At 41.9% G+C, this 19,254-nt stretch overlaps 2 protein-coding genes across 3 annotated transcripts in view; both read left to right on the top strand.

Annotated features, from left to right (window-relative positions):
- The window catches only part of pum2 (pumilio RNA-binding family member 2), a 35,498-nt gene extending 24,026 nt beyond the window's left edge, over positions 1–11,472 (top strand). Inside the window, exons 14-23 of one of the 2 annotated variants that reach the window (XM_056294483.1) lie at positions 2,741–2,968; positions 4,501–4,768; positions 5,842–5,971; positions 6,131–6,265; positions 6,845–6,982; positions 7,212–7,337; positions 7,648–7,719; positions 8,746–8,867; positions 10,126–10,318; positions 10,844–11,472. In XM_056294483.1, the coding sequence (XP_056150458.1) occupies positions 2,741–2,968; positions 4,501–4,768; positions 5,842–5,971; positions 6,131–6,265; positions 6,845–6,982; positions 7,212–7,337; positions 7,648–7,719; positions 8,746–8,867; positions 10,126–10,318; positions 10,844–10,975 (1,544 nt within the window). In that variant the 3' untranslated portion in view covers positions 10,976–11,472. The remainder of the gene's footprint in view (positions 1–2,740; positions 2,969–4,500; positions 4,769–5,841; positions 5,972–6,130; positions 6,266–6,844; positions 6,983–7,211; positions 7,338–7,647; positions 7,720–8,745; positions 8,868–10,125; positions 10,319–10,843) is intronic. The other variant, XM_056294484.1, reaches the window with a different exon arrangement.
- Positions 11,473–13,980: 2,508 nt separating this feature from the next.
- On the top strand, positions 13,981–18,672 carry LOC130125461 (syndecan-1-like). The gene is made up of 5 exons (XM_056295044.1): positions 13,981–14,131; positions 16,518–16,602; positions 16,716–16,843; positions 16,952–17,060; positions 17,152–18,672. Exons 1-5 carry the CDS (start codon positions 14,066–14,068, stop codon positions 17,289–17,291), a joined length of 528 nt encoding a protein of 175 aa, XP_056151019.1. The 5' UTR covers positions 13,981–14,065; the 3' UTR covers positions 17,292–18,672.
- The last annotated feature ends 582 nt before the right edge of the window (positions 18,673–19,254 follow it).

Here is a 19,254-nt window from a genome sequence, read left to right as displayed (position 1 = left end):
AAGTTTTTCAAAAAACAGAATAAACTGAAACTGAAACAAAATTTGTCAGTTTATTCTGTTTTTTGAAAAACTTGAAAATATGACTTAGGCCATTATTTTAAGAAGGTGACAATATGCAACAAGCTAGCAAAAAAGTCATCATGACATCCCCTGTACTCACAACAGAAATTAATGCACACATGCTTTTTTATATGGCAAAGTCACAAACATGATTTTATACAGAGAGATTTGGCCATTGCCCATTTAATGTTTCATGCATACTGTATAAAGACAGCATTGGAACTCTTTATTTTCTTTTTTGTGAAACATCAGCGTACCATATGACATAACCTAGTCATAGATTATGATATATCGAATCAGTCTCATCAACATGTTTTCTAGGTATGGTATTTCACCAACTAATTAGGCCCTCTGCTACGACAAATTCATCACCATGAATTTTCTAACCCGTTTTTTTTCCAACTACAGAAGTCTAGTGCCTCTGGCTCAGAGAGTGACTCCGCCCACTCAGAAGCAACCTACCATCCAAGCTGTTTTTGAGCAGCATATTAAGTACTCAAAGGAGTCCAAAGATGCAAAAAGGCTCAACAGGGTATTGGCAGAGTTCATCTGTTAGTGCCAGTATATTTAGTTGAGAAAGCTGGGTTCAGAAACCTTGTACACAACCTGGGCAAAAGGTATGAGCTCCCCTCAAGGAATTTCTTTATGTATAATGAAATTCCCAAGGTGTATGGTGAGACAAGGTCTATTATCAGTGCACAGCTGACACCAAGCCGTTCTTCTCCTGCACTATGGACCGCTGGACCAGCAGAACTGTAAACACATACATGGCTGTAACAATCCAGTTCATCACAGAATCCTGGGAAATGCAGTCCTGGTGCTTAGGATGCTCTGCATTGCACTCTGACCACACAGCTGACAGTGAAGGAAGCCCTGGATGATATTGTGACATATTCCTGGGGGCTAGATGTGGCCAAAATGTCTGGTGTCACAACAGATATGCTTCTAACAACCACAAGGCTTTCGCGGGCTATACCTGGATACCCTGTTTTGGCCAAGATCTGCATTTGTCAGTCATAAAGCCATAGACATTGATTGTGTGTGGTAATCTGTCTTTCCTGACTCCACAAGACTGTCTCTGGCTTCTCAAGCTCTAATAAAATGTCAAGACTGCTGAAAGACAAACAGAAATCTTTAAAGCTGCCACAACATACACTAATTCATGATGAGCCCACCCGATGGAGTTCCACCTATAATATGGTGGATCGATTTTGTCAGCAGCAGCAAGCAGTCTCTACTGTTCTGGTTGAGGACAGAAAGAAGTGGCACCTGATGCCCAGAGACACAGAATGACAACTTTGGAAGCAATTAAGGATATCTTGGCTCCACTCGGTGATTTCACAGATACCCTAAGTGGAGAGAGAGAAACAACTCTTTCACCAGTCCTGCCACTAAGAGCCTGCCTGAAAGATGAGGAAGGTGACAGTCCACTAGTGCTGGAAATGAAGTAGAGTATTAGAGAAGACTTTGAAAAGAGATACAATGAGCTCGAGCAGAAGATGACACTAAACATCTCCGCTTCCTAGATTCAAGATTTAAGAGCACCTTTGTTACTATTTAAGAAGTTAAGAGGGAACTGCTCCTAAAAGCTGAGACAGTTAAGCTTCCTAGGGAGCACAGTCAGGAGCAACAAGAAGACTTGGAGGACAATAGAGGTGCAGCTGCTGTAGCAAAGAGAAAAAGAAGTGATCTAAAAAGTCTGCTCTGCAGTATCACCTCTGAAAAGAAAAGGGCAAATAGTTCTGGAACAAGACAAGATTCTTCCACACCCACAACACCAGTAGGTAAACAGAATGGTGAGATCACTGACTATAAACCATTAAAAGACATCAGTCCTGCAGAGGACCCCCTGACTCGGTGGAGTCAACATGAGGCACACCTGCCCATCCTGGCTCACTTTGCAAAACCGTGTCTGTGTATTCCAGCATCAAGCTGTGTATCTGAACGTGTCTTTAGCACATCTGGAAATATCTGCAGTCCTACACGTTCTAGACTGAGTGAGGAAAATGTAGACACCCTTGTTTTCTTGGCCAAAAATCTAAACAAGGCAAAGGGACTGAGTAACAAATGAAAAACAGCCAGCCACCCTAGGACTACGTTTTAAGCTGAGTAGTGACAGAATATCATTCAAGCCAGTTGTGCTGCTATATTAGTTGGGCTATTAATGTTCTAATATTTGTCATAGATCTCATTGTGTTCAATTTCATTTCTTATTGTTTTAATATATATAAATCTATTTTGAATTGTGACAAAGGAAAGTTGTTCAGAATTAAGATAAAGCTCCATGGCCGAGTTGGTAATACTTTTCTTGACCGAGGGGGGGATTACACAGCCAAGATTTAGGATAGGCTAGAGGTAATTGAACAGTGCGAGATTATGCTGCTATTTAGTTAACCTGGATTATTGTAATTTTACATTAAATGCCCTTGCTTTAATTTATTTTATTGATTCTCATTGTTCTAAAAGTTTGGGTTTTGACTGAAAACATTGTCCGAGTTTGAAATAAAGCACAATAATGATATTTGAGTGTATCAAAATATTGAAATTCGTGACTTGATAACGGTATCGGTATCGAAACAAAAATGTTGGTATTGTGACAACACTACTCTCTTGTCCCATATATATTTTTCCTTATTCACTACAAGTTTCTTCACACATTTTATCCCTTCTTCTTCCTCAGTGTCCAGCTCCACCAGCAGCAGTGTCTCTCGCAGGGATTCGCTTTTGGCAAGTTCAGACTTGTACAAGCGCGGTGGCAGCAGTTTAACCCCCATTGGCCAGCCCTTTTACAACAGTCTGGGCTACTCCTCTTCACCCAGCCCCATTGGCCTAACACCTGGCCACTCCCCACTTACCCCCCCACCTTCCCTGCCCTCCTCTCATGGATCTTCTTCCAGCCTTCACCTAGGTGAGATTCTAACAGGTTATTCATTGGAATGGTGAATCATTTGTCATTATGATGGTATTAAGAGGACATGAAATACTCATACTATCATTGTGTGTATTGGCTGAAGGATACCAAATATATATTATATTATTATATAATATAACATACATACATACATACATATACATGATACCAAATATATAATAGGATACCAGATATATGTAATATATTATTATATATAATGTATGTAATTAATCACCTTGCTCAACTTTTCTTTAGTTGTAATATTTCCAGATTGATGCTGTTTAATGGTATGTCTTCTTGTAACCTAGAATGCATGTAAACATTTTAAATGTCAAACATTTAAAGAGGCACACAAAGAACATGATATTGACCAGTTATCAAAAGTACCACAGTGCTTTTGATGAAATTTACACAACTAATTCAATCTGTGCAGAATAATAGCCTTTGAGCAACTGTTTGCAAGAAGAATTCACGGCTCTTTTCATAAAATTGTATAGTAGCGTTATTTTGCTATGGAAAGAGTTGTCGATCTTTTATACTAACTGAAGCCCAGGTGATCTTTACTGCTGTCTGAGTGACAAGCCTATTAGCATTTGAATTGCTTTTTATTAGGCTTCAAGTGGTTTATCTGTTATTTGAAATGGGAAGCGATGCAATTTTGGATGAATCAAGAGATAAAACTTCCAATCATGACTAAGTGGAGTGACTAAGCCAACATCAGTGGGTCAAAGGTGCTGATCATTAATGCCAGTGAATTGGTTATGTTTTTATTTACAGTATTTACATTATTTCATTTTAATTTGAGGTTAGGGTGTTTTTCCACTTGGAGCTTGTTTGTACTAATTAAAATGCTCCAAAACAATGGCTATTATAGAGACTACCGGTAAACAACCATTATCCAGACAGTTGTCTCATCACCCTACTGATGGAAACACAAATTGGTTTTCCTGTTATCTTGGAATTGTCTGTCAATTGGCACTATCAGATTATTTCATAAATCTAATGTTATGTCATATTCACCTAAAATCTCATGCTCGGGTATCCAGGTAGCATAGTGGTCTATTCCATTGCCTATCAACATGGGGTTCTCCGGTTCGAATCCCTGTGTTACCTCCGGTTTGGTCGGGCGTCCCTACAGACACAATTGGCCGTGTCTGCTGTTGGGAAGCCGGATGTGGGCAAATGTCCTGGTTGCTGCACTAGCGCGTCCTCTGATCGGTCGGAGACGCCTGTTCGGGGGGTAGGGGGAGCTGGGGGGAAGAAGTGGCTGGCAATGCCACACGTATAGGAGGAGGCATGTGGTAGTCTTCGGCCCTCCCTGGGTCAGCGGAAGGGGTGGAGCAGCGATCGGGACTGCTCGGAAGAGTGGGGTAATTGGCCAAGTACAATTGGGGAGAAAAATCCCCAAAAAGATAAAATAAAATCTCATGCTCACTTTTATTTGTCTCCTAAAAAAAAAAAGCCTTTTATGCAACTAGGTTACTTTTTTTTGCCCCTGCACTGTCCAGTCACTTTTTTTTGTCCCCCAGGTGGCCTGACAAATGGCAGCGGGCGCTACATTTCTGCCGCCCCTGGAGCAGAGGCCAAGTACCGCAGCACTGGAGGGACGTCCAGCTTGTTTAACTCCAGCAGCCAGCTGTTCCCGCCGTCTCGGCCACGGTACAGTCGGTCTGACGTCATGCCCTCCGGGCGTAGCCGCCTGCTGGAAGACTTCAGGAACAACCGCTTCCCCAACCTCCAGCTGCGAGACCTTCCAGGACACATGGTGGAGTTCTCCCAGGACCAGCATGGATCCAGGTGTCTGGCATACGCATTCACTGTCACATATACAAATATATAGGTTACATGTACACTTGGATTCAGAGGTCTGAGTCCACTACCAAGATCTGTTTGTTTGCGTCCTGTATGGAAAGCTAACCCAAAGTGTTTACTTATATGTGAATTGTTTTCACAAATGTCATATAACATTAATGCAAATCAAAAGAACTTTTTTTGAAAAGAGATGGGGCAAAATTGCAATCACTCAATCTTTTGTTTACACACCCGTGTCCTTTCATTCCTTCAAAATGTTGTGACACCTTGTTTTTCATTTACGTACACTCTACACAGTGAGTTGTTTTGGTCTTCTAACACTTAATAATGGATATTGATTTAATTAATATTGTCCTCTATGTCAGTGGTTCTCAATCTATTTGCCCCCGAAGCCCCTCCCATTTCCAAGATAACATTCCAGGCTCCCCCACTGTTGAAAATTATTATAGTGTCATTTTCCTCTTTTAACTGCATAAAAGCATAAAAGGGATTTAAAAACCACATTTAACATTGTTGTAATGCTGAAATATTTACAAAGAAAACAAATCCATCTTCCTGTTCTTCATTCATAACATTCTTGAGTGAGTGTGACATCCACATCAAGTAAAAAGGCGATTGGATTTTATATAATTACTTTTTTTAAATTTATTTAGCATAAATTGCTACTAAATGTGTCTTGATGTGTAAGTAAAAGTGGAATCGTGCTTCAGATATGTCAAGTGAATAAAGATGTGTTAGTCTGGTGAATGATGAAACCAAAAAGATCTTGGTAGTGGACTTGCTGAGTGGGTCTAAGTGTGTATTACTAATACACATTTACTGCAGTCAAAATGTGGCACTTTACACGAAGCATTTAAAAATGCTTTTGCCAACGGGAGAGTAATCAGGGAGGCTTTGTCTATAAATAGTCGGTGTGTGTCTCCTGAAGAATTTTAGGAGCTCTTGAGCTTTGCCTTTTAATTGATGTGAATTGTGTGTCTATTTTGTTTCTACATGAGTCTCCTGAATTGAATTTGTTGTTCACTCATCATCTTAACCCTCTTGCCTTGCCCTGCTAGGTTTATTCAGCAGAAGCTGGAGAGGGCCACTCCAGCTGAGAGGCAGATGGTTTTTGGAGAAATTCTGCAGGCAGCATACCAACTGATGACTGATGTGTTTGGGAACTATGTCATCCAAAAGTTTTTTGAGGTTTGCAAGGCTAGAGTTACATAAAATAATCATTTTTCCTCCCAATATGAATAAGGGAATCACATGATGAGTCTATAAACTGCTTCTGTTTTAAGCAACTCACAAAGGCTGTGCGAGATGAAGGCTTTGCATTATACTGAATATGGTTTCTGTGTGCAGTTTGGCAGTGCAGATCAGAAGCTGGCGTTGGCGACACGTATCCGTGGACACGTGCTTCCCCTTGCCCTGCAGATGTATGGTTGCCGGGTCATCCAGAAAGCCCTCGAGTCCATCTCCTCTGACCAGCAGGTAATTGTAAGTGAGATTTCACTTCTTCTATTAAATGGAATTTTGGCTGCACGTTAAACTAACCTCACTAAGCCAGCCTGAATTTCACAAACTCGGTTTTCACTATGCCAGATATAATCTGGAAAGAACACATTTAGAATATGTTGAGCCCGACAGCTGGAAGCCAGACCAATCGGCCAACTTTGGGGAGTGTTGTGATGATGGCGACAACAAGCATAGCCGTAGTTTGACAACGACAACAATGGCTGCACTAGGAGAGGTTAGCGTTGATGCTGCTATATAATAATTTTCATCAGAACTGGACAAACTCAATTGGCTGCATTGTCTGACATGCAGGCAGTAGTGGTGTTAACAACTAGCAGACCAGTACATGTGGACCTGTAGTGCTCTGGGTCTATATCATGGGATTTGTCACTGACTGATCAAAGGCTCATCCAATTGGCAATGGGCTGACTTTGCGTAGCTAGTTTTAACCACAAGATAAAACATCTTTAGAATTGAAGTTATCTAGTTATCCATCTAATTTATATCACATTTTCACTGTAAAACCTTTGATATTGTTTTGGTCATATTGTTCCATTTCAGAGTGATATTGTCCGTGAGCTGGATGGCCATGTATTGAAGTGTGTGAAGGACCAGAATGGGAACCATGTGGTGCAGAAGTGTATTGAGTGTGTCCAGCCTCAGGCCCTACAGTTCATCATTGATGCCTTCCAGGGCCAGGTATGTTCCATGATCTGAACAGCTCAGCAGTTACTGCTCATGATCTGAATTTTGTGTTAAAGTTGGAATTAATTAACAGGCATCATTGTCATTATCTTCAGACCAAACAAGGCTAGCTCTTATTCAATAGAGCATATTCCAGTGTTGTGGTGATGTCCTGCCTATTTGCTTGTCTGCTGATTTGTTTATCACTTTCACTGTTTTTTTTTTTGTTTTGTTTTTTTGGCAGGTGTTTGTGCTTTCCACTCACCCCTATGGCTGCAGGGTAATCCAGAGGATTTTGGAACACTGCACTCAGGAGCAAACACTGCCCATCCTGGAGGAGCTGCATCAGCATTCTGAACAGCTTGGCCAGGTAAGCTTATCCAAACTTACATCTGGTCTTACTACTAGGCCCACACCCATCGCAGATGTAACATTTGTAGACGTGATTGTGACATTGGTGAGTTGTGTGCTTGTCTAGTTTATGTTCATGTTTCTTCTTCTCGTGTTTGCATTTCATAGTTTTGTTTTTGTTTTTGTTTTTTTTAGCGTGTCAGTGTTTGCCATGTAGTCAGTGGTATGCTAAATATAATGTGTAAGGATAATTGTTATACTGCCAGTTGTCACTACATCTGACCTGCAATGATTAAACATCCACCCTGCCCCCCACTTATTCCATCTAGAAATATCAAGGCGTATCATTGGAGATGACACCCAAAACATATTATACAGTGTCCAGCGATGCACTGTTCAAGGTCAGAGCAATTTGCCTCCCTCTCGCGGACATCCCCGTGTTACCTCCCTCCTTCCCTTTTGCCTTTTCTTCTGCAATGTATCTGATTTAACATTTAGTTATTTCTCCTTCAACTCCCCCACCTCGAGAGGCTTTCTTCTAACCCGCTCAGTGAGCCTCTTCCTCTTTCCTCCCCTTGTTCCCCACCTCCTTTTCTCCTTCTCCCCCCCCCCCCCCTCTATGCATTGCCTTTAAAAATCAGACTCTCTTATCACAGAGAATTTGCACAGCACCTGCCTCTCTGCTCTATGGTAGTTCTTTTCTTAGGTCTACAATGTCTGTTTACTACTTCCGTCCTTCAAACTTTTGTTTTTATTATTATTATTTTATTTTATTTTTTATTGCTTGGTAGTGGCCTTCTAAGAGCAGTTAGATGCTCTTGTAGACACTTAAATTTACATACTGCACAAACTTCTTTTGACTTGACTTTAAGTACTTGGGACATAAAGTCAAGCACCATAAACAAAATTCTTGACATTTTCAACAAAGTAGATTGATGAGAAATTTGTGCCAAGCCAGACAAAGCAAGTGGACATGCTGAGGTCACATCAGTATTTTCGTAGTACTACTGTTTGAAAAATTAGTAGTATTGTACACCTAGTCAGGTGAGTTTTTGTGCCCTTCCTACACCGCTTCCAGTGTTAAGTTCCTCACCAAAGTCATACCCATAACTGTCTATCACCCATTTCTGAAGGGGCAAAGATGCTTTTGGTTGGGTTTTCTTGTCAAGATGCCCAAAACAGCAGCATCTACTTTGTCTGACCTTCCACAGTGATGACATAATGGTAATTGGGACTACAAATGGGGGGTGTCGTGTTCATCTACCTGTCATTTTAGAAATGCATGATTACTCACATCAATTAGGAGCGATTGGGAGATTAGTGCATGAACAGGAATGAGAGAGAAGGATGTTACATTGATTCTCTGTGGTGACCAAGTGTCCCATACCCAAATCACCCAATCACATGCCTCTCCCCACTTCCTGCAGGATCAGTATGGAAATTACGTTATTCAGCATGTCCTAGAGCATGGTCGACCAGAGGATAAGAGCAAGATAGTGGCAGAGGTTCGCGGGAAAGTTCTTGTCCTCAGCCAGCACAAATTTGCAAGGTAAGTTAAATTCCTAATCTTTCCTAGGTCCTGGCAATAGTGTTCAGACATTTTTGGAGCTTGAGATAATTTCCCAAGCAAAGCTGGATTACTTCTATGTTTGAAATGTATCAGGACTAATAAGCAAAGCTAGTGTCGCCATTTGGGAATTAATGTAATTAATCTAATTTATACCTTAGTGGTGAGGCTATATGTTACAAATTTCATGATCAACCAAAGTGTTGCGTCAAAATGAGACGCTTTATCCATGTTGTGAGAACACATCAGCAGTTTGCTACTAAAAAGGATAATCTGATATTGAGTTGGTCCAGTATGTTGAAAAGACAGGAGGCGGCGCTGGAGGTGGCAGAGTTGAAGATGGTGATGATGATGTTGATGATTTCCATTTGGAGTGATGAAGAAGGACAGGATTAGGAACAAGTATATTAGAGGGACAGCTCAGGTTGGACTGTTTGGAGACAAAGAAAGAGAGGCAAGATTGAGATGGCTTGGAAATGTGTGGAGGAGAGATGCTGGGTATATTGGGAGAAGGATGCTGAATATGGAGCTGCCAGGGAAGAGGAAAAGAGGAAGACCAAAGAGGAGGTTTATGGATGTGGTGAGGGAGGACATGCAGGTGGCTGGTGTGACAGAAGAGGATGCAGAGGACAGGAAGAGATGGAAACCAATGAGCCGCTGTGGCGGCCCCTAACGGCAGCAGCCAAAAGTGGTGGTAGTATTTGGTCCGGTATGTAAATGACCATCTGGTAGTAACTGAGCTGTTAGGTGAATTTCTTGCCATCGAGATAAGTGTATTTATACTTTTATTTGGTTGTGTATCATTCATTTAGAAGTATAGCTCGTAACACATCTCAACATTTTTTTCCTGAAACAGGATAGGAGCACTCTCCCCACAAAATACCTAATGAAATGGCTTGAGAACTTGCTTTTATTCTCTTCTGTATATGTATAGTATGATTCACGATTTGGGATATCAGAATCAGGAAAAAAAAACATGACAATGTACGGCATTCATACACTTTTTTTCCAAATAACTTTGCATTAAATCGACGACATACAATTCCCAGTAGCTTAGGCCCTGCCACCAATGAACTGTTCAGAGGTGAAACTGTGTTGTCGCCTCAGCTGGCCTGGTGGAGCGAAGAGGGACAAAGACAACCAGGTGACCAATGCTCTAAATCCTCGAGCTCACTTTAAAAAGTTAATGAAGAGAACCCCCCCCTCTCTCTCTCTCTGTCTCTCTCTCTGTCATCCTCAGTAACGTGGTGGAGAAATGTGTGATCCACTCCTCCCGTGCGGAGAGGGCCCTGCTGATAGACGAAGTCTGCTGCCAGAAAGATGGCCCCCACAGCGCCTTGTACACCATGATGAAGGACCAGTATGCCAACTATGTTGTTCAGAGGATGATTGACATGGCAGAGCCTGCGCAGCGCAAGATCATCATGCACAAGGTAAATGATTTACATGTTTGATTTGTACTACACATACTGTGATACCACAAATATAAAAGGACATTAGGCCAAGTCTATCTAAACAGTGGAAACACATTTAATGCAGTGCAGTGAGAAAATATCTGTCTTGATAAAAATGCTACTCTACAGAATGTCCCTGATGCTTAGTAAGGATTTGGGACTGTGAGTCAACCTGGATCAATATAGTTTGTATAGAGTCTAAAAGTAAGAAACAATGTATTAAATATTATTTGGCTTTCGGTAGAAAGTTGCATAAATGAGCTGTAAGGGATCACAAAGTGTACACTGAGCACTTCAAATGGCTCAATTCCAATTCCCAAATGGCCTACAAAATACAAAATCAACACCATGACGATAAATAAAATAGGCCCATGGTTGTAACCCTGTAATAATGGTGGCTTTGCTTTACCTTATCTATTGATGAATTAATTTTTTTGTGTTGGGCATTTGAGGTTGAGTGAAAATGAATTTGAACTTGCTCATTTTTCCTCTCTTACCTTGTAGATTCGGCCTCATATTGCCACCTTACGCAAGTACACCTATGGGAAGCACATTTTGGCCAAGTTGGAAAAGTACTACATGAAGAGTGGATCTGATTTGGGCCCCATCGGTGGGCCCACAAATGGCCTCATGTAGTTGCCCTGGCATCCTGGGTCCCCTGAATGAATTCCAGAATCAGAGACCTTTTTTACCCCCACCCATTTATCCCCATATCCTTAACCCCTGTCCTATAAGATGCTCCTCAGCCATAGGGGTTTACCTGCAGACACCCTTTGTTCTCCCATTTTGGGGAAATTACCAAAAAAAAAAAGATAAAAGCGAATTCAACTTCACCTAAGAATGCTGTGATGTCTGACCCTCTGCCACCCCTGGTGCAGGTCCCCTGCATGGCCACCAGGGGAAGCATGGTTTGCAGGCTGTCTCCTGGGTAAAGCACAAGCCCATTGTTTATGATGTAATTGATGTATCTGACTGGTTTTCATATTATCTTGTACATTTAGTTTTTTACCTTGTAAATTCTCTGTAGAGGAAAAAAAAAGTTATACACATTTGCTGAAATTTACAATTCTTACAATTACACCAGCAAGTGACTTTATACGGCCAAACTGAGTGATCCTTTAAAAAAAAACAAATCCAATTCTTTCTTTTTTTGTACCCAGACTCTTGTGAGCTGCTCTAATAAAAGCCAGACGCTACAGGATTTCAACATTTTCACATCATTGTGCTGCCCATGCCAAAGCAGCGGATTAATTCATTATTAAATAGCACTGCATAGTACGGATGGATATCAACTTTTTCCGTCCACAGTTTGATCACTATGTGTCTTGTGCCAATGAGCTGGTCACCCATAGGTCTTCAAGACCAGTTTGCATGCTTGGCTTTGGACAACTGCTTTATTTTGGGGTAGTGTCATCCCACGGTGGTGTTTTCTTGCCTCGTTCATAGCCTCCTTTGCTCGGGGGAGGACATGCCCTTGCAGCAAGCGGTGTGTGATTTAATAATCTGAACTGTTTCGGTACTAAACAGATTGACATACTCGTGCTATTGCATCCACTGAGCCCCAACTCGGTTGTCTTACTCATTCTCCTTTATCAAATGGTTTTGCCTAGAGGGGTTATGCCAGAGGAACACTACCCTAAACACAACACTTAGTAGCAGAGCATGAGGTTTGGTTGTATAGTGGGTGTGTAACCTGATGTAATCTTAACATGAAAGGACCTTTGTCACAGGCTTCTGTGGGGTAGGGGGTGGGAGCGGGGGTATGCATTGGCATGCTGTGACAGGTTTTAATACTTGGAATGATTTTTCTTTATCATATTTTGTGCAACATCTTATCTGTCTTGTAGTTTGAGATGAACACTGCCCTAGAAATTGTATCTTTATGTACTGAAAATCATCTCTTGCATAGAAGTAGTTTAGCAATGTATAGCATCTTTATGTATGAGTAACTTGTTGCTTTTGGGTTAGGGGGCTTGTGCCAGTGATGGTACCCCCACCGCCTGAAGTTCAGAGCTGTAGGACAAAGTTGTTGTTGTGAAGTGGTGCTTATATCAGCTTTGTGCGACTACATAGAATGGAAAAGAATTGGTGTGATAAGTGGTTGGAAAGGGATGTGGCAAGAACCTTATTTCGGTTCTGCATATATATTTTTTTTTTACTTCCTCCCTTTTTTAACTTTATGTTGGGTATGCAAGTGCATTGGTGGAGGCTGGTGGGGCCATCAGAAGCTATACAATTCACCTGTAATTCTAGTAGTGATGGCTTTTCCTTTTCTGCTTCATATGAATAATTGTAGAATACATGTAGTATATGTGCAGTTAAATAAGTGTAAGTTTATTAGTTTAAATGAAATGTCTAGTTGTTGTGTTTGACAGGCCTTGCTAAATTTGTAGTGATGCTTTTATTTCGTCTGTACAGTTGTACATTTGTAAACGTTGATGCTGTAAATGGGATGTCTTTTACACTTTTTGGGGGGAGGGAAGCAAAAATGTGCATTTTGATGTGTGTATATTCATCACTCCTTTCCCCTTGAATATAATGTATACAGTTTTATTGATCAAGCGTTATTTTAAGAATCTTTTTATGGCTTCACAATCTGGCATGGTTTTTGTTTTTAATCTGTATTGGGGAAGGGCAGCCTCTATTTGTACTGGAGCTGTAACATCCTCTGTTGATAGTCTTTCTAATGTGTGACAGTTTAAAACAAAAGAAGTAAAGAAGAAAAAAAAAACCGCCACCGATGCTCTGTACTTAAAATGAGGCTGCATTTAGTCCTCTCTGCTACCATGGAATTTCACAGGATATGACAAGAATTATTTTTGTACAGAAGAGTGCTGTATTTTGGAACAGCTACTACCTTGTAAGCAAAAGCAATGTAAGATATTGTCAATTATATAAATATGAACATATGAGTTTTGTCACACTGTCAAAAAGTCATGTACATTTTCAGGTGGCCTTATGTACATTTCCAGATGTTAGATGAAGAAAAAACTCATTTTTGGAAGCAGAATTGTGACTATGTATGATTAAACTGTTCTTCTAACATTTCTTCAGTGTTGTGTGCTTCCTTTCACAATCCAGGTAGTTTATCCAAGACCAACATTATCCACTAAGGGTCATTCCCTGTTTATCACTACTTCACTGATGAGAACGGCTGTCCCACTGGCACAACAAATGCAGCGTTGGAGAAAGCTTGAATAATTGATTTGTGTGTGTGTGTGTGTGTGTGTGTGTGTGTACACACATGTTTAGCTATCCTTGTGTGGACCAAATGACCTCATTAGGATAGCAAAACCTGACAGCACCTACCTTGTGTGGACATTTCAGAGGTCCTCACAAGGAAAAGGGTTTTTTTTAGGGTTAGGACTTGGTGTTAGGGTTACGGTTAGAATCAGGGTAAGGGTTAGGGTTAGGAAATGAATGTAGTCAACGGGGGGGCCCCACAAGTATAGTGAAACCAGACTGTGTGTGTGCGCGCGCACGCATCAGTAACTATGTCCTAGCCTGTAGAATATGGACTCCGCTCATCGCCATTAGCTCTCGGCGTTGCTCCTTGTGGTATCGCCCACGCCTTCCCGGATCCAGCGCAACCAGTATTAATAGGTGTGCGTGCGTGTGGGCGTGGCTCCGCCGGCCGGCCGTCCGCGGAGTTCGCAGGCAGACAAAAGCACCTGTGGAAGAACCTCCCAAGAGGGAAGGGAGCGCGAGACTACTCCAGCCCAAAATATGAAGATATCTGTGACTATTTTCACATTATTAGCAACGGAGTTTATTCCCCCGATAAGTACGGCGGTAAGTTTTATCTGCTGTGTTTTAGCCAACTTGGCTTCTCAGTCCCAGTCTTGTGAGTCAGACATCGCGTCATTGTATTCCGCGTGCAGGTGCGCTAAAACTTGTTTCCTGTATCGGCTCAAAGGTCGCCGCCGTAATTAGTGTTGGTAACTTTGCCCATGTCTCTCTATTTGAAGTACGTCTGTGTTGGAACTTGTGTCAGGATGCAACTCTGTCATAAAATGTGGGCATACTTGTCTTTTTCCGGTGTAAAGCTCCAGTTCTGGATTAATCAATAGTAGGTATTTCAAACAGGGTGACCTCCAATGCATATGAGTTGTATTTCTAAATTAAGTTCATTTTCAATAATTCAGCCCATAACCCACAATTTCAATGTTCAAAATCCTCAACCAATATAACATTTTGCAGGCATTAAATCCACATGAATCATTTTATGCTGTCATATGGGCCACTGTACATGTCTTAAAAGTTCATCTTCATAGTGTTGCATACTGTCCCCCCCCCCCCATCAGCCTCAGGATGAGTGGGGTTAATATAAAACCTCTGTGGCCAATGATGGGCATGCCTACTTTATTATTGGGTATAAACCCACCAAGTGATAAGAAAAGTAAATTTGCTCTCAGAACAGGCTGAATAGATTATAGCCTATAAGATGTCTGAAAAGTTGCTTGGGTGAATCACTCTTACGCTGATGCTCATTATTTACCTCCGTGGCCCACCCATATCTCTGTTGTAGCTTTCGTTTTTCCTCTCTTACCTAGTATCAACGAACTGTTTATGCCCACCGTGTGCTTGTCTCTATGTTCTCGGCTGCATTTGATGGAATCGGTGTGTATACATGGCATCAGAAATTCGCCTACACCTGGCTAAAGGTCACATAGCTCACTGATTTTTTTCACTTCCAATATTCAGTCAAACAGTAACTGAAGCATTCTTTGCAAAGTTTTTTTTTTTTGGCCATATGATTCACGATCCGTATAGGAGAGTGGGTGTTTTTTGTGAACAATTCAAGTGTTTCCCAGTAGGCACTTCCAGAATGTTCCCTCATCAAAATTGTAGCATTCGATTTTACTTCACCTTTTTGGACTTGTACTGCCAAACAGTATATTTCCCATAAACACAGAATTCTTTTGATGCGAAACTACAACTGCACAACACATCATAAATCATCATCGGCGGTCATTCGGGGTCGAATACGACTGTCCCCCCTCTGGGTCCTCAAGTCAAGTCAATTTTATTTGTATAGCCCTAAATTACAAATTTGCCTCGGGTGGGCACAGAGGCAGCTCCTGGAGGAGCCACATAATGGGAGGACGCCTGCACGTGACAGCTTTTTACATGGAGTGGCTGATGCTCCTGCAGCCACCGCGTGGTCCTTGGGAGGGGGTGGCCAGAGTCCAATTGCATGGAGAACATAGACGATTGGGGACCACCCTCTGTTGCAGCCTTCATCCACCTTCACTGTCATTGGGACCTGGGGACATCTTCCACCAATTCCTCCGTTGAGGTCTTTGTTGGATTGCGCTTCGTTTTTTAACCTCCCCCTTGACCTATCCGCCTTGCGTGACCCTGCCAGGAGCCAAGCTCCGAATGGCATGGCTCTTGGGATCATTGGTACACACAAGCTTCTCCACCATGACAAGGTGGCGATCCAGGAGAAGACATCATAAATGCATTATCTTAACCTAAAACTGTATTTTCCTCTAGGCAAAGCATGGCAAGTTTATTTGTATAGCGCCTTATCATCAAATACTTTAACTCTGTATTTAATCTAAAAGGTTAGTTAGCCTACTGGCAAAGCCTCCTGGTATTTGCACATGCAGCTGCAATATTACATTTAAATGAAACGGTGTTGGATACTTGTGTAGAGACACAAGATGCCATGTCATTTAAATAAGCCAATAACAGCCAATAACATTGAAGAGTGAGGATAAGTCTACAAGTATAACAGATTTACCAGCATTTTAACGTTTTGCTACTCAGTCAATGTCGTGTCCCTCAAATGAATTCCAAACTAAATGTTGTAAATTCTGAAAACACTTTTTGTGCTTCATTTTAAACCAAATATCGAGAGACTGCATGCAGAATGTGCATGCTGGTGTTTGAGGTGACTACTATAGTGATTAACAAAAGGCGCTATGTTTTTCTTTATGTGTAACAGAAAAACTGGAGTGTAATTGATTTGGAGCCCTCAAAACAAATTAGAATATCAAAACGGAATTTAAAAAAACTGACAGATTAGGTTTTGCTGGGTAGAGTGGGGGTGGCTGATGAGCAAAGGGGGGCATACTGAACTTGTTTGCCTCAGAGTCTGATGGCAATCCAGCCCTGGTTGTGCTGTGGTGTTCCTCGTGCCATATTCTTACACATGGTCTCTTATTATCAGTTCTCTAGAACTGCGGAGGACTTTGATGAATTGGGATATGAGCTGGACAGTTCAGGATCTGGTTCAGGAGACTGGTCAGAACAAGGTAAATGATTTTACGTTCACCAAATTTCTGTTATGGTCAACCTTTCATCCCATTCATCAGTTTTGTCAGTTATCTCTGAAACTAAATGCCTGATGTTTCATCCTCTCCATAAGGCAGCAGTTCTTCTGAAAGATTCACTGCAAAGACAGAAAATGAAATAGGAAAAATCAAGAATATCCCCCAGAGCAATGGTGAAGACAGACTCAATGCAGCAAAAGCAAAGGGTGGTGCCAGGAATAACGTAGGTGCATGATATGACTTTCTTTCAGGAGGCTTACTGTAGCTCTACCTTTATAATATTAACGGCATTATAGTATTTGCAGAAATCAAGTTGTGAAATGTCTTTCAGGATGATTCAGGCATGAGCTTTGACGTCCCACCTTGGGGAGGCAATGACTTTGGCTCAACCATAGGTGCAAAAACCAAGAGCTTTCTGCAGAACAAAGAAGTCCTTGCAGGTATTGGGCAATACTTGGTAATAGGTTTTTAAAAGTGAGACACTGTTCAAGTTTTTCAAGAAAAGTTGCATCGGTCCTCAATGTCTTGCAGGTGTCATTGCAGGAGGAGTGACAGGACTGACACTGGCCACTGCGGTGGCAGCTGTCATAATCTACAAATGGAGGTGGAAAGATGAGAGAACATACACTCGAGGCCAGCAGATTTTTCCAAACAGAGTATCCTACATCTAAGATCAAGGGATTCAGTCTTTTGCTATTCCCACTACAGATATTGACCAACTATTCCTTTTCAAATCTGTTGTCTAATATGGTTTTGTAATAATAGAATGGTTCTACTGTGCATTTATTACCTAATAATATGTTGGGATGTGTGTCAATTCAATTCAATTCAAACTTTATTTTGGACTCACAAGAGGGTCCAGAGCATATATATGGTATAAATAGAAAAACGGGCGTCCAGGTAGGGCAGCGGTCTATTCCGTTGCCTACCAACACGGGGATCGCCGGTTCGAATCCCCGTGTTACCCCCGGCTTGGTCGGGTGTCCCTACAGACACAATTGGCCGTGTCTGCGGGTAGGAAGCCAGATGTGGGTATGTGTCCTGGTCGCTGCACTAGCGCCTCCTCTGGTCAGTCGGAGCGTCTGTTCCGGAGGGGGGGGGCGACTGGGGGGACTAGCGTGATCCTCCCACGCGCTACGTCCCCCTGGCGAAACTCCTCACTGTCAGGTGAAAAGAAGCGGCTGGCAACTCCACATGTATGGGAGGAGGCATGTGGTAGTCTGCAGCCCTCCCCGGCTCGGCAGAGGGGGGTGGAGTAGCGACCGGGACGGCTCGGAAGAGTGGGGTAATTGGCCGGATACAGATGGGGGGGAAAAAAGGGGGGAAATCCAAAACAAACGAAAAAGACATACAAGATAAAATCACAACAATTCATCGTTCAATTTAGAAAAAACAATAAAGTTCACATGTAGGCCACCTCACCAGTGTTTTCTGGGCCTGGATGAGTCCTGAGAGCAGCTCTTCCCAGGGCTGGTGAAAGCCTCTGTGAGGCTGTTTATACCCGGCATTAACAAGTGTCTTGGGTGATTCGGTCACAAGTGGACAGGAAGTACGTCAGTTCACACCTGCTATTAGACCGTCTCCGCGTGCATCTCGAGTGACCGCTTGTGATCGGATCTCACTTTCCCGCTCTACATGCAAATAGACGGGGACGTCACTGTGGAAGGGGGTGTGGTTTAGCCTCGGCTGCAAGAGAGAGGGGGCGTGACTCGCCGAGAGCCGCGCACCGGCTCGTGCGAGTGAATGAATGAAAGACATTGTTAAATTAAGCCTGTGTTAATTACCTAAAACCACCTTCATGTCGAACCCTCCTCGTGGCATGTGTCACAATCACGTAAATAAACACGTAAACACGCCCAGAAGCACGAGAGGAGAGGAGTCGAACTGACGGGCATTTAACAAAATGAGACATCATTGCCCACTCGAGCCTCATTTTATTGTCCCGTCAATTAGTGTGACGTATTTCACATCAGTAAGTTATTACTGTCAGTTATTCTATCAAATGATATTGTCATGGAAAATCTGAAGCGCTTTCAATAAATCATCTCATATCCCAACTGCACTTCTCCATAGCGTGACTGCTGGGCATTCACACTGTTGCTTTGCAGTTATTCATTAGTGGCACCACTTCCACTTTTTCATACTTTAAATTACAGGAACCATTCAACAATCAAACTATTTATGTATTTAGCACATTATGTCACATTTTTCAGTTTTTCATACCTTTAAAACTTTTAAAATAGTCAGCCATTTCACATTTGAGTTCCCAGGTATTTCAGGTGGGCTGGTGACTTTCTGACTTTTCTTATTTATACATTTTCAGCAATGCTTTCGCGATTTCTTTCAGCAGCTCAGCATTCACACGCTTTTTCTGCTGAAAAGCATTTGGGTAACACTTTAGTATGGGGAACATATTCGAAGTAAAAAAACTTAATTACTAGTGAATTAGTAATGATCAAGATGTCACTTTAGTATGGGGAACATATTCTAAGTAACAAAAACTTGATTTAGAGTAATTTAACAATATTAACACTTGTAGTTTTGTGTTTTGTTATGTAAGAACAGATCATATTCATTAAGTGTTAGTAAGAGAGAATAACTCTTCTTGTGGTACTACCACCTTATAAAGGCCAT

Source organism: Lampris incognitus, chromosome 15, assembly GCF_029633865.1.
Source record: "Lampris incognitus isolate fLamInc1 chromosome 15, fLamInc1.hap2, whole genome shotgun sequence".
Lineage (NCBI taxonomy): Eukaryota > Metazoa > Chordata > Actinopteri > Lampriformes > Lampridae > Lampris > Lampris incognitus.
This window is presented reverse-complemented; position numbering and strand designations above follow the sequence as displayed.